The following is a 16322-nucleotide window of genomic DNA, read 5'->3' on the forward strand; positions in this document are numbered from 1 at the left end:
CACACGCTCACACACTCACACAATATCAGTGCACACACTCACACACTATCTGCACACACTATCAGTGCACACACACACACTATCAGTGCACACACTCACACTATCAGTGCACACGCTCACACACTCTCAGTGCACACGCTCACACACTCACACACTATCAGCTCACACACTCACACACTATCAGTGCACACGCTCACACACTCACACAATATCAGTGCACACACTCACACACTATCTGCACACACTCACACACTATCAGTGCACACACACACACTATCAGTGCACACACTCACACTATCAGTTCACACACTCACACACTCAGTACACACACTCACACACTATCAGTGCACACACACACACTATCAGTGCACACACTCACACTATCAGTTCACACCCTCACACACTCAGTGCACATGCTCACACACTATCAGTGCACACGCTCACACACTATCAGTGCACACACTCACACACTATCAGTGCACAAACTCACACACTGCACACACTCACACACTATCAGTGCACCCACTCACACACTATCAGTGCACACGCTCATACGCTATCAGTGCACACGCTCACACACTATCAGTGCACACGCTCACACACTCACACACTATCAGTGCACACTCACACACTCTCAGTGCACACGCTCACACACTCACACACTATCAGTGCACACTCTCACACACTCACACACTATCAGTGCACACACTCACACACTATCAGTGCACACGCTCACACACTCACACACTATCAGTGCACACACTCACACACTATCAGTGCACACGCTCACACACTGCACACACTCACACACTATCAGTGCACACACTCACACACACACTATCAGTGCACACGCTCACACACTCACACACTATCAGTGCACACACTCACACACTATCAGTGCACACGCTCACACACTCACACACTATCAGTGCACACGCTCACACGCTATCAGTTCACACACTCACACACTATCAGTGCACACGCTCACACACTCACACACTATCAGTTCACACACTCACACACTATCAGTGCACACTCACACACTCTCAGTGCACACGCTCACACACTCACACACTATCAGTGCACACTCTCACACACTATCAGTGCACACACTCACACACTATCAGTGCACACGCTCACACACTCACACACTATCAGTGCACACTCACACACTCTCAGTGCACACGCTCACACACTCACACACTATCAGTGCACACTCTCACACACTATCAGTGCACACACTCACACACTATCAGTGCACACGCTCACACACTCACACACTATCAGTGCACACACTCACACACTATCAGTGCACACACTCGCACACTATCAGTGCACACGCTCACACACTGCACACACTCACACACTATCAGTGCACACACTCACACTCACACTATCAGTGCACACGCTCACACGCTCACACACTCTCAGTGCACACGCTCACACACTCTCAGTGCACACGCTCACACACTCTCAGTGCACACGCTCACACACTCACACACTATCAGTTCACACACTCACACACTATCAGTGCACACTCACACACTCTCAGTGCACACGCTCACACACTCACACACTATCAGTGCACACTCTCACACACTATCAGTGCACACACTCACACACTATCAGTGCACACGCTCACACACTCACACACTATCAGTGCACACACTCGCACACTATCAGTGCACACGCTCACACACTGCACACACTCACACACTATCAGTGCACACACTCACACTCACACTATCAGTGCACACGCTCACACGCTCACACACTCTCAGTGCACACGCTCACACACTCTCAGTGCACACGCTCACACACTCTCAGTGCACACGCTCACACACTATCAGTGCACACGCTCACACGCTCACACACTCACACAATACCCGGTGAAATCACTGTTGGTGATCCACATGGCACACCACCCCACACGTGTGGAACATCTGCCTCCCTTCTTTGTTTGTTGGACACACAGCACCTGTAATTAAATAAACCAAATCAACTTAATAAACCACACAAAATGAACTACACACAAATCAAAAGAAAATAAACAATCAAATCATAAATCTAAATGAATAAGGTCACCAGGCATTCAGCATTTAATGTATAGAGGCCAATGAGGCCTTAGATAAACAGATGTTAAAATATAAAGCCAAGATGAACCATCCAACAGAGAAAAACTACTAATACATAAAAGAAAAATTAAACAGATACAAAAAATATAAACAAATCAACAAGGAACAAGAATCAGAGATGCCAAAACACCCACACCTTGTTCTACGCGCTATCACACTTACTGTACATATTTTACTAATATCTCCACAAATGCTAATTCTCGAACATTCTATGGCGTAACTTTGGTAAAATATATATATATATATATATATATATATATATATATATATATATATATATATTGCTTATAAAAAGATTTGCAGAGCAAACAGCGTGGAATTTATTTATTTTTTCATCTTTTTTTTGAATATTAAAAATATTAAACAAATCAGTCTGTTCTCAACAAATTCAACAAATAATGTTTATCAAAATAAAGGTGCAGTAACTACATAAAATAAATCAAATTAAATTACCATTTAATTCATTTGGCCGCTCCGCTATCAACACATGACGTCATGCGCGTGCACGCAGAGGGCAGGCCACCATCATTTACATTACTTTTCAGTTGTAAAGAATATCTGCAGTGACATTTTTGCAAAGTATCTTTTCTGACAGAGGACCTTGAAGTAAAAAAAAAAGATTGAGAGCCACTGCCAAGTAATAATTGAAGATGAACTGAAAGGAGCGGCACGGATTCCGGTAGGAGGCGCAGACGCCCCGTGAGCTGGTTCGCCATCAGAAGAGAGAAGAAGAGGAAGAGGCAGCGCGCACATGTTTCGGCAGGAGCTCGTGCACTAGTTTAGATCTGCGGGACTCACAGGTAAAGCAGCGGCTCACAATGGCTCCGAGGAAGCGGCCGCGGAGCGAGGATCCGGAGCGCGGTCAGCAGCAGCAGCACGCGGGTCTGTGCGCGACGCTCCGCGGGGAGGACGCGTCAGTGCGGCTGCTGGAGGAGCTGGTGTTCGGCGCGGAGGAGCGGCCCTGGACTCAGTGCTCGTCTGTTTCTGTGAGGAAGCATTTAAACGTGTTTCACAGAATCCGCTGCTCACTTTAGTTTGGGGGCCGGTCTCTTAACGTTTACTTCTGTCTCCGTGAACTGCTGCTGTGCTGATTGTTAATAGTTAGGAAGGTAACGTTAGTTGCTAAGTTTAGGTATGAGGTGGATCTAAAGTATGATCATGCGGAGTAAGGCATTAATATGTGCTTCATAAGTACTAATACACAGCCTGCTAGTAAACAACTATCATTAGTTCAGGACGCTAGGCTTGCTTTTCTTTTATCAGCACTTGTGGTCGTTTTAGATTGAGATTAATACATCACCTGAAGCTGAATAATCATCTTTCCATTGATGTATGGTTTATGATAGGACAATATTTGGCTGAGTTACAGCTATTTGAAAATATTATGAAAGCATGGTTTTGATATATTTACAGTAAGAAATTAAATCTTCACTTAATATCCTAATGATTTTTGTCATAAAAGAGAAAAGTATAATTGTGAGCCATACAGTGTGTTGTTGTCTATTGCTACAGATATAGCTGTGCTACCGATGACTGCTTTTGTGCTGCAGGGACATATATAAACTGATGCTGAAGCAGCTTCTGATCAGTGACTAATCAACTTTTTTTTTTAATATTTGATTTCCTTAAAGTAATTTGTACTTGCATTTCTTTTTAGTTCTGTCAAACAATTCATCACAATTAATCGCATCCAAAGTAAAAGTTTTTTTTGTTTGTTTACATTATACATCTGTGTATATTTATGTATATGAATATAAATACACATGTTGAAAATGTTTAATTCCTATAAATCTGTGTATCCGTTCTGAAGCGTGTGCATGTGTTTGAGCAGGACAGCAGTGTGTTTCTGGAGGAGGATGACGCAGGCAGCGTGTGCTCGGAGGAGAGTGGGACGCAGCCGGCGGTCCGGAGCGCAGCGTGGGAGGATGAGGAGGATGAGCAGGACGAAGAGTGAGGCACACGACAGCACCGCTCCTGATAACCTCACAACCTTCCTGCCAGTATGCTTGTGTGCCACTTATTTGATTTGTTTTGTTTTTTAAGGATTGACATGACGCATCGGTTTCGAAGAGACTTTAAAAAGAGTGAAGCAGAGAGTAAAATGACAAAACAGAGGCTACAGCAGCGTCTAAAGGAACAGTAAGTTACAGTAAAATAAAGTGATTTGCTTGAACAAACAAAAGCACACTTGTGAGCCGAATGCTTCTGGTTTGTCTGGCAGGTTTCAGAAAGCCATGGGCGGCACACCCAGCTGGGCAGAAGCCACAGACAAGAAGAGCCAGAAGAAAGGTAATTAATGCATGAGCTAGTTTGTTTGTTGAGGGATGTCTTTGTTCATTTAAGCTGCAGTAAGTCTTTTATTCTGTCTATGGTTGAGTGTTATCATGCCTCTGTAAGATGTTCGTTCCCTGTTGTGAACCAGCAGGCCATCATTACTGTTTATACGCTTCTTCCCAGCAGAGCCTGACAGTGAAGATGAGGATGATGGTGAAGATCTGTTGCGAAGGACGGGTAACTTCATCGGCTCGTCCGACATCCTGCCCAAGGGAATTATTAAGGTCTGCTGCTCAACATGTGACCGCTGTAGACACAGAAAACATGCTTTTATTGTTCCAAGTGTGAGAGCAACAGATTATAAAAATATAGAATTTGTGATCCTGGACCACAAAACCAGTCATAAGGGTCAATTTTTTTTAAATGGATATTTATACATGAAATATTGAATACATTTATTCAGTTTACATGCATGAAAGCTGAATAAATAATCTCTCCATTGATGTATGGTTTGTTATGATAGGACAATATTTGTCTGAGATACAACTATTAGAAAATCTGGAATCTGAGGGAGCAAAAAAATCTAAATATTGAGAAAATCTCCTTTAAAGTTGTTCAAATGAAGTTCTTAGCAATGCATATTACTAATCAAAAATGAAGTTTTGATATATTTACGGTAGGAAATTTACAAAATATCTTCATGCAACATGATCTTAATATCCTAATGATTTTTGGCATAAAAGAGAAATGTGCTACTTGATAGTAATACTATCAGTAATAACTGTGATGTTTGGCTGGCAGATGAAGAAGTGTGTGAATGTGAACAGTGAGTGTCCCGGCGGGGATCAGCTGACCTCAGTGCAGTTTCACCCGTCTGCTCAGATCGTGATGACCGCAGGCCTGGATCACTCCGTATCACTCTTTCAGGTGAAGCACCGCTCATATCCTCACTGTCCAGCCGCTCACCTTCAGGGATTCGACTGGGATTCACTCCATCACTGATCCCCGTCTAGTGTGTTATATGAGAGAGGACTGGAATCAGACGCTGTCATGTACTCAACTGTGCTATTTTGAGGCACCATGAATATGAACTAAAATGCACTTTTAACATTTCTCTGCATTTAAAAAATGTATTTAGTCAGCACTTGTAGTACACTTGAGTGTTCTAGTGTATGACAGATGGGTTCAAGTGTACTACAAGTGCTGACTAAATACATTTTTTAAATGCAGAGAAATGTTAAAAGTGCATTTTAGTTCATATTCATGGTGCCTCAAAATAGCACAGATCACTTAGAAGATCTTAAGAACTACTAAAGAGTCATTTTTAGTATATTAAGTACAAAATTAGTGCACGGAAATAGAGCAATTTAAGTACATTATGGAAGTGCACTCTTTTTTTTTTTTTTTTACCTGGATCCTCACATCAGCAATCTGACACAGACACCGTTGAGCCCTGTGAGTCAAATGCAAATGAAACGAGTGTCAGAACGAAATGAACAACAGAGTAGTCAAAGCGAGTCAGACTGTGCTTGATGTAGGGCTGGGCGATATGGGAAAAATATCATATCACGATTTTTATTTTTTTTAAATATCATGATTCACGATTTTATCATGAATCTTTGTCATGTTGGTTTTACTATTTTGGTTTTACAAGTTGTCTGAGCATTAAAGCCAAACTAGAAAGACAAAGCCTTTCAAGGTAACAGAAAACAATAAAAAAAGACATGGCAGATATTTAGGCCAAAGTGGGCGAAGATAAAAATCTTTGTCATTATTTTATCTTTCTTATTAAAAAATAAGAACAAAGATACACATTACAAATACACATGATATACAATTAAAACAACTGCTTTATTTTCAGGTACAATAGGTGTATTTAGCAGAGCATTCAATGAAATTGAATGAACAAATATAAAAATAAAACACTAGATAGACTGATTCCTAAAGCAACTGTATTAAAGTTTTTCAGTCAAGAATAGTGAGTGATTTTTCTCTTTGCGTTTTGTTGTTTTGTTAACGTTAAATTAATAGTTCCCCCCCAAAAAATAAATATTCTGTCATCTGTCTGTCAATTCGGTCATGTTTTATTTTTATACCATCATTTACTCAAAAGTTGTTTTAAACCTGAATGAGTTTCTTTCTTCTGCTGAACATAAATGCTATTTTGAAGAAGGTGGAAAACCAATCAGTTGCTGGTCCTCAGTGACTTCCATAGGATTTTTCTTTCCTGCTATCAAAGTCAATGTAGACCAGCAACTGTTTGGCTACCCTCATTCTTCAAAATATCTTCTTTTGGGTTCAGCACAAGAAATTAATAGAGGTTTGGGACAACATGTGAGTGAGTAAATAATGACAGAAATTAAATTTTAGGGTGAACTATCCCTTTAATGACAGTCGACAGCACGTTTAGTGTCCTGTCCCTTTAAGACCTGCACGCATCTAATATACAGGCACGCATCTGTTTCTCTCTTAACTATTTACTTTCATTTTAGACATAACCAACTGAGTCTGTATGTGAACCTTGTGTGTTTTGACAGTATTAGCGCAAAATATAACTTAGTTGAGTAATCAGGCGCTGTTAGACAGTCTTTTTAGTGCGTGCTTCAGGTGTATCCGCTCAGATAAAGCGCACGTCAGACCAGCGCACGAATGAAACATTTAACCAGCAAGGCTTGTGTGCAAATAATGTACTTTTGCGATCGCGAATAAGTGCAGTGTCCTGTCAGAATAACTCTACTGCTGTATGTGGTGTTGTACAGTATATAGAGACGGAGGCCAGAACTGTATTTGACATAATGTGTGCTGTAGCACGATACTACCATATTTCTTCAAAAGCAGATCGTGGAGACATTTTTATCGTCCACGATCTAAAATCATCATATCGCACACCCCTAGCTTAATGTGAATTCACTACATAAAATAACCTTGACGTTGCTGCTTCTGAACAGGTGGATGGCAAGAGCAACCCAAAGATCCAGACCATCCATCTGGAGAATTTTCCAGTGAGCAAGGCTTCGTTTAGCGCTGATGGGGAGCATATAGTGGCCACTGGACTGAGGAACAAACTCTTCTACATCTATGACATGATGGAGGGCAGAGTTCTCCCGGTGACTAGTGTGCGAGGTGAGATCTGCAGACTCAGAAGAGCTCTTTCTTTCTGTTGAATGATGGATTATGTTGACTGAAGCGATTAAGCTCATTTACACTGAACTTGTGCTAGAATGTAATGTTTTGTGTGTGTGGCTGTTTCTGTTAGGTCTGAATGAGCAGAGGGTGTCAGACTTCCAGGTTTCTCCAGATGGAAAGTATCTTCTTCTCTCGGGATCCTCAGGATATCTCCATCTCATGACCACAAAGGTGCGATCCCATTACATCTGCTCGTGATATATCTGTAGTCACTCAGAATAGTTCCTGAAGATGAACAGTCCAGCTGCAGCCGTGCTGTTTTCACTCTTAAGTGTCATTTATCTGGTGTTAAAGGCTTAGTCCAATCACCCTCAAGACCTTTGTTTGTCTTCGAAGCAAATTAAAATAGTTTTAATATGCTCTCATTTAATATGCAATATGCTCAATTGTCATATCGTCAGCCTGTGAGATCACGATACACGATATTATACACGTGCTAATTTAATTGTTTATTTACTTGGGTTCATTGCCGGAGAGTGAACCAGCTCCAGCGTAAGGCTAAAAGCAGCATGATGTTTTTAATATTACTGAACTTAAATTTAACATAATTCAATAGAAACGTTGTAAGTTACTAATCATAACACTTACATTTCCTCAGGTTTTCAAAAAGCAGCTACAGAAAACGAGCAAAGAACATTACATTACCAAAGAGCATCATCACAAGCTCAGTCTAGCACTTTAAAAACACTCTGTTATAATCAGAGAAGCTATCTACACCGTCTGATGAATACATCTCTAACATCGCACGCACATCTGCACTTTGTAGGTTAAGATGAGCGAATTCGAGCACAATTCAGTCAGCGATGACTCATCTGAACGCCTCTGATTGGCCACTGCATTCATCAACTCGACATAATCGTGTGTGATTGGTTATAACACGCAACACTGTAAAAACGCAGAAAGAGAGAGGTGATGGAACAAATAAGCCCTAATAATAATTAGATAGTATTAGTCACCTGATGATAATAATTATAATAATCGTCTTGCTATCGTTGAAGGCATCAGCCACAGGCAATATCTCTGACTATCACTGTTACACTATTGTCTATCAGCACAACCCCAGTGAGTGTGTGGCACTGCTCTTCATGTGCAGTCTCTGTAATCAGCGAGCGCTTGTGTTAGTGCTCTGCTGTGAGAATGAAGTGTGGCGTGTCTCTTCCAGACCAGAGAGGTGATCCGGAGCATGAAGATGAACGGGAGTGTGTGTGCTGCAGCGTTCACCACAGACAGCAGCAAGATCTACGCCAACTCCCGTAAGTCCACACAAACACCCCTACTGTAAAAGTCTGGCGTGCATCTAATAAATGATTAGTTCAAGAGCGTTGTGCAGGTTTACTGTAACAGTGGCGCTGTGAGCCCGATCATTAAGTGTGTGTTTGTGTGTGTGTGTGTGTGTGTGTAATCAATCTGTGTAAATTCACTACAAACTGAGATGCACCAAGAGTGACAGGGAAATGCATTCACTTTTGAACTGAATGTTCTTCATCTGCTGTGGCAAGAGTGTAGTTTTTCTGTTCTACTAGTTTAAACGCATCTTTCTAGGTTATTTTGTGTGTCTGTAAGGACTAGAGCAGGGCTGTAGCGCCCCCTACTGAGATCCTGTGAAATGTGCTTCACTCACTCTTGACTCCTAGGTCACTTTGAGAGAGCACGATTTCTCATTTTTAAATAGATACTGAATATGCTAGTAATACAATAGTTTAGTGCTCTACTTTTAAAAAAAGCACCGAACCATACTTTGTAAATGAATAAAAATAACATTATATATTAATCATTAAAGATTCTATTCAAGCAGCGGTCTGAAACGGTTTGTTGGATCATCAAACGGGCAAAAGTTTACTTTAAGAATGATCATGCCAGTTTGAAGAGTTAAGTTCTGTGTTTAAAACAAACGAGCAAACAGAAAGAGAAGGTATTATCTTATAGCTCTATAAATGAAGCATGTTTTATTAGCCACAGAAAGACAAATGTTTCCCTGAAAAATGCACAATACACAATCTTTCAGCCCAGGGAGAAGTCTTACATTACATTACGGCGTGACCGGAATTATTGTGGCTAAATGAACATCAGTTTGCTTTCTCATGTCACTAGTATTAAATCTGCAACTTCACTGACTAACAAATGCATTAATGTGACCAGATGGATATAAACTAATGCAACAATGACATCTTGGGTGTGTTTTGGTCACATTGTTTTAACCGCTTGAGGTGCTAATGTGCACGTCTCATCCTCTAGAGGCCGCTCTCGTGCTGTGTAATAAAGACTAGAGGGACTTTTCTGTATAATGAGGACCTCCTCAGCCGCTCCAGCAACGGTCCCAACCCAGAAACACTATCGGCATGGATTTTTGCCGATAACCAATAGTTCCACCAATTAACTATCGGTGCAGATTAATCGGGCAAAACCGATACATCGGTCGACCTGTCAGTCATTTACTTTACCCCAGAAACAGCAAGAGCAGCCTCAGTCTCTTAGGACAGTTGGACTGCGGTCACACCAGGCTTTATTCAGTCACAGACATCACGTTTAGACAGACTGTGATCCTCTGAATCCACGCTGTGTGTGATAACACTGATTCCCGTGTGTGTGTGTCTCACAGAGGAAGGTGAGGTGTTCATCTGGGACGTGCAGAGCAGTAAGTGTCTGAAGAAGTTTGCGGATGACGGCTGTGTCAGAGGAACTTCTCTCGCTCTGTCCAGGGATGGCCTGTATCTGGCCTGTGGGTGAGTAATGTCAGAACACCGTTCGTCTGTCTCTTACTAAACACAGAAGCTGATATCAGCGTCCCGTCCTGCAGTAAACATCAGCATTTATTAAGTCACCAAAACCTGTGGCTGACTCGGGTGAAAGTGCAGATACTTTAGTGATTACTGAAGTAGAGCTAACAGAGTTAATAATGACGAGTTATTCTCATTGGACTCTTCTTTCCTCTTACTCAATTACTCAAATTACTAGCAATTTTGGATCTGATTCAGAACAAGCAGGAAGAAGTATCTGGTTCTGTTGATGCTTTTTGTCAATCTGTCTGAGTGTGGCACAAATGCTGCATGAACTCAATGAAAGCAGCCCATAAATATGATTTCAAATACAGTGCGTTTCTGGTTGTTACATACTGTATGTTTGTTAGAATATATGATGAGTTATTACATCTAATGTGATCAAATGTGTACACTTTGCCTGTGTTGGCTAGTTTTATAAAGGTAACATGAATGCTTATGTTTATCCTGCACATGCTTTCTGCAGTAGAGCTAGAAAAATCACCCACAAATCATTTTCAGTTCAATTGATGAATTGTTGTGCCATATTTTGTAAATGTAGTCAACATTTGAAGTGGATCAAAAAAGACCAGAACACATTTTGTTTTTAGGGCAACTTTGATGAAAGGTTTTGATCCACTTCAAATGTTGACTACAGTATTGGTGTTTTTAAACAGCAGATGCACTTTGTTTTCTAAATACTTTTTCTTGTAAAGAACAAAACAACTGTGGTTTAAAAATAACCCGCAAAAAACACTCATTTCAACTGTAGATTATTAACATCTGTGATGAAGAACTGTTACTCCCTGGAGTTAGGGATGTAAGGGTATGGAAATTTCCAAAATGAAAAAAAAAAAAAAAAAGTAAAGTCGTGACGTATTGTCATCGAATCATTTCTGTGACAATACTGTCAAAACAAACTGTCATCGAATCATTTCTGAAGACAGTCAGAACCTTCAGAGGTACATTCGTATAATTAAATTATTCATATAATTCCCTCAGCACTCTTTTAAAGGCTCCCAGCTGTTTTCTCTCAGAATGAAACTCTGCTGCCGTGCGCTCGTGACACTGGTACACTCTGCTTTATGCTGGACAGTGTTTATTTATCCTGAGTTGTTCAGATCGCGGTAATCGAATACGGGTTTAATGATAATTCAAATATGAAACAGTAATACTAACCGTGGGGAATTTTATCATGATTTCTCGTCAAACCGGTAATCGTTACATCCCTACCTGGAGTAATGTTTTGTTCCCGCCAGAGCTTTGGTCCGGATGGGTTTGTGTGTTAGTTGTAAGGTGTAATGCACAGCTGTGTGACTGGATCCTGAGGAACGGTGTTGTGCTGCTCGTCTGCAGGTCTCAGAGCGGCGTGGTGAACATCTACTCGCAGCAGGACTGCCTGCAGAAGCTGGTGCCCAGACCTCTGAAGGCCGTCATGAACCTGGTGACAGCGGCGAGCTCCCTGTGCTTCAACAGCACCTCCGAGATCCTGGCCATCGGGTCCAGAGCGGACGACGAGGCCAACCGCCTGGTGCGTCACAACACCTTACACATCAGCTGTGTGCATATGAAAACACATCAGCTTAGAAACAAAAGCCATTTAGATTATATTTCATAGTTTTTTAATAATGCTTAAGTTATATACTATTATATGCAATTTTTCTTCATAATAGGCCTAAATTGAAGAGACAAAATGCCTGGAAAAATTGATATATGAAAGTGTTTTTCATCAGCACTGCATGAACAATGATAAATGCCTGAATAAATAGTTCAGACACTATTTGCTCTTTTTTTAGGAACACTGTACTGGTTCTGTGCCTTTAAAACAGCCTCAATTCTTCAAGTTCATGAATAGGATTATTCAGATTCATAGTGTTTCTGATTATTATCAAATTCAAACGAACATGCATGCTGTGGCCATTAATGGATGCAGATATGTGGCGATCCAGTGATGATTGATGGGTATGAACAGACCTAATGAAAGCATTCGTTCTCACCATTACACCAGCAGCAGTCTGGACTCCTGACACGAGTGCATGGATTCATGCTGTTTGTTCAAATTAGGAGCAGAGCTCTACGTTACTGAGATCACATGAACTGAAGCTTCAGACCCATGTCTGCATAATCAAGTATTGCACTGCTGAAGCGTGATTGGCAGATCTGATAATTGAGCACGTGTCAGTACAGCTGCTCCTAATAAATGGCTAAATAGCAGTGTATGTATGTATACATAGACAAACTTCATGTTGTAATGAATTGTAGATGACTGAGAGATTGCATGTTTTCTGTGTTCATAAGCTGCAGAATTGGATTTCAGATACAGTTCTTGCTGTAATCTGGCTTGGTTTTAGTTATACACAATAATGGGGTAGTTGGGATTTTTAGTTGCAGAATAATTTAGATGACTTATTTTTTTCCTTTTAAGGTTCATCTTCCAAGTTTCACCGTGTTCTCCAATTTTCCACAATTCCAAAAGAAGACTATATTTCAAACCCGTTGTGTGGATTTCTCCCCGCGGAGCGGATTCTACTCTGTGGCCAATAATAAAGGCCATGCGCTGCTCTTCAGGTGAGAACGTGCCAATTACATTAGTTGCCATTTGTTTTTACTACATGTGCAATGTTAATTTATGATTCACAGGTTTAGCATTCACTACTTTTCCAGATTCAGAACATTTAATGAACTTTTATTCAGTGTATCTTAAAATGCATTTATAGGTCTCTTTAAATGTAATGTAATTGGGTTCATACATTTTAGGAAAGAAAAAGCCTAACTATTTTAGATTGTCCAGTGCTCTAAATGTAACTGGAAAGGAAAAGCATGAACGAACACAAGCGGTGTTTGAAGTCCATTTCAGTGTCATTAACCACCGCTCTCCAGCATACCAGACACTGTTCAGTTTCTTGAAGGAATGACTTTAAATGAATAGATCTAGAAAGCAAGTCAATTGTTACACATCTTTTACACTGATGTTTTTGCTATGCTAGTGTTATCCAGGTGTTGTATAATCGTGTGTATTGTTGTTTGTCTCTAGGCTTCTGCATTACACTGACTTCTAGAGATGAAGCACCGCGTTCCACAAAGCAAACGGCTCAGACTGAATACGTTGCACATCGGTCAGCTCCTCTGATTTCAGCTCAATAAACCACATGACTGTGAGAGATATTATTCAGTTGTAAGCGTGTGCATTATTTACAGTTTGCTCATCCTAATACAGTCTGTCTTTGACACTTTTCCTTGTCTTCAGACCTGCAGTAGAGCTCTTAAAGTGATTGTTTGATTTTTATTCAGTTTAATGAAATGAAACTTCACGTATGTATTCTTCCAGAGCAGCTTTATCAAGAGCGGCCGTATAAATGCTGCACTTAGCAACAGTGGCGCGTTAGGAAGTAGAGATGCGTCTGAAACTGAAAACCTTATTTGAAAAGGCATGGAAAATGGAAAAGAATAATGAATTCTACTGAATAATAGAAGACCCATTCAACAGACACAGTCTGGTTTGCTGATAACAGGTGAACTAGTTCAGTGATTCTCAACCACATTCCTGGAGGACCTCCCAACACTGCACATTTTGCATGTCTCCTTAAACACCTGTTTTAGGTCACCTACTCATTGGTAGAGACTTGACTCGAGACTTTAAATGGGTGTGTCAGACAAAGGAGACATGGAAAATGTGCAGTGTTGGGAGGTCCTCCAGGAATGTGGTTGAGAACTGAACTAGAGGATAGCAGGACTTTATACACCTGTAAAACTGCAACACAATAATGAGTGTAAGTGAATAACTCAACGAGGGAAATGAGTGGCATAACCGTCTTAGAAGTCAGAGCTTGCCAAGAGAAAGCTTACTGAATCCATACACATTTTCTATTATTTGATATATTCAGTGCATCCGGAAAGTATGCATAGCACTTCACTTTTTCCACGTTATGTTACAGCCTTAAGCCCTATTCGGACGGCAGTTGTTTCTCAGTGGGACGCAAGTGATTTTCACAATTTACAGGGGGTAGTCAGTGATTTAATTGCCGTCTGAATCCAGAATGTCGGTGTGTTTCTCTCACCACCCCTGTAAAAATCCCCGGCTGAATTACTGTTTTTTTTGACAAACACCAAGGTCATGTGGTAATTTAATTGCCATCCGAATCCATATCTCTGAGTTTACGAGAAAATCGATTCAAAATTCAGTGTTTAAACCCTTTTTGAGCACTCCCGAACACCGTACGGTAACTTGTACTTCGGTGTAATTTGCATACATATTTATTTCTGAAATGCTGGAAAGCATTTAAAAGAACCCCTCCACCACAGCGACTGGGAGCAGAAAGAGAAGAAAAGCACGTAAACATTCGAAATGGGTCTTTATTATGGCAGAAGCAGGTATGCAATAGGCTACAATTTAAAAATGTGTAGGTATAAAAAGATATGTCACGTATAATTATATAAAACTATAGCACGCCTATTTTCCTATTTCTAAACAGGAGATTTAAATAATAAATAGGATTATATATTATAAAATATGTTTGGAATAAGAATACATTTTACATAAGTATTTTAAAATTTTGCACAAGAATAAATTTGTAATTAAAATTAATTTTATGTAGCCTACAGCACACAATCATGTGACTGGCCACATGAGCACAGAACTCGCTCCTCCACTGTGAATAAATCACCATCAGAATCCATGAGTTTTATCACTGAGGTCATATGTACATTTATTTTTACACACGTCCATATGAGAAACAATTACCGTCCGAATCGGGCTTTATTGCAAAATGGATTAAATTCATTATTTTCCTCAAAATGCTACAAACAATACCCCATAATGACAACGTGAAAGAAGTTTGAAATATTTGCAAATTTATAAAAAATAAATAATCAGATGTACATAAGTATTCACAGCCTTTGCTCAATACTTTGTTGAAGCACCTTTGGCACCAATTACAGCCTCAAATATTTTTGGGTGTGATGCGACTAGCTTTAAACCTCATCATTTGGCAATTATCTGCCATTCTTCTCCTCGCCTCTTCACCTCTCAAGCTCTGTCAGGTTGGATGGGGGCAGACGCACATTTTCAGGTTTATCCAGAAATATTTGATTGGGTTCAGTCCCAGGATCTGGTTGGGCCACTCAAGGACATCCACAGAGTTGTCTATAAGCCACTCTTGCTGGGTGATTAGACGGCCATTGGAACAAGACCTCGGAAACCAGATGAGTCCTCTGCACAATCTGACTTTGCTGCAGTTGAATTGAACTGCTGGTTCATCTGGCCAGAGGAGAACTGGTCCCCCGACTGAGCCTGGTTTCTCCCAAGGTTTTTTCTCCATTCTGTCACAGAGGGAGTTTTGGTTCCTTGCTGCTGTCGCCTCTGGCTTGCTCAGTTGGGGAGACTTAATTTCCAGCGATATCGTCGACTTGATTGCACAGATACTATTTAAACTGAACTGAGCTGGACGATGCCATCACTGAATTCAATAATGAAATGCCTTTAAATCTGGATACAGACTGGATCTGGGTGGCTACGGTGACCTCGGAATAAGAAAGAAACAGACTAATATTAGAGTAGATGCCATTCTTCTAACAATGTAACAAGTACATCAGGTGTTTTGGGACTCGTTTAAAGTAATGTAATCATCTGGTTTTAGCCAGGTTTCTGTTTCAAAGCACATCTAGTTTATGGTCCGTGATCATATCATTTACAAAAAGTGCTTTTGGTGTGAATAGAAACTCGAATGGAACCGCGAGTGACAGGCTAACTGGCTAACGAATGCTAACGCGCTGCATTCACGGTTTTAAAAAGCGAAAGATCAAATTAGTTTGATAGATAATACCAGAAATATGGTGGGAATTAAGTTATATATTATCACTTTAAACAACAGAGAGTGAAAGTAAGATAGAGATTCAAAAGAAAAGCAAAGCTACACGGAGCAATAATCGCAATCGAGTGAAGTCTTGGGAAGCCAATCATGATGGGCTTTAG

At 40.6% G+C, this 16322-nt stretch overlaps 1 protein-coding gene across 4 annotated transcripts; it reads left to right on the forward strand.

Annotated features, from left to right (window-relative positions):
* The first annotated feature begins 2651 nt into the window (after positions 1–2651).
* On the forward strand, positions 2652–13773 carry LOC306847244 (U3 small nucleolar RNA-associated protein 18 homolog). Of its 4 annotated transcripts, none has more exons than XM_079381087.1 (14): positions 2856–2993; positions 3071–3121; positions 3967–4085; positions 4179–4274; positions 4357–4424; positions 4593–4693; positions 5211–5336; positions 7358–7532; positions 7666–7766; positions 8758–8848; positions 10195–10318; positions 11708–11882; positions 12777–12919; positions 13386–13519. In XM_079381087.1, the coding sequence occupies exons 4-14, from the start codon at positions 4186–4188 to the stop codon at positions 13408–13410; spliced, it is 1218 nt and encodes a 405-aa protein (XP_079237213.1). In that variant the 5' UTR covers positions 2856–2993; positions 3071–3121; positions 3967–4085; positions 4179–4185; the 3' UTR covers positions 13411–13519. The 4 variants fall into 4 exon arrangements, with proteins under 4 accessions (XP_079237212.1, XP_079237211.1, XP_079237213.1 ...); XM_079381088.1 differs by having other exon boundaries at positions 2858–2993; positions 4596–4693; XM_079381086.1 differs by having other exon boundaries at positions 2652–3121; positions 4596–4693; positions 13386–13773.
* Positions 13774–16322: the final 2549 nt, after the last annotated feature.

This window comes from Barbus barbus, assembly GCF_936440315.1.
Source record: "Barbus barbus genome assembly, chromosome: 27".
In the NCBI taxonomy this organism is placed as follows: Eukaryota; Metazoa; Chordata; class Actinopteri; order Cypriniformes; family Cyprinidae; genus Barbus; species Barbus barbus.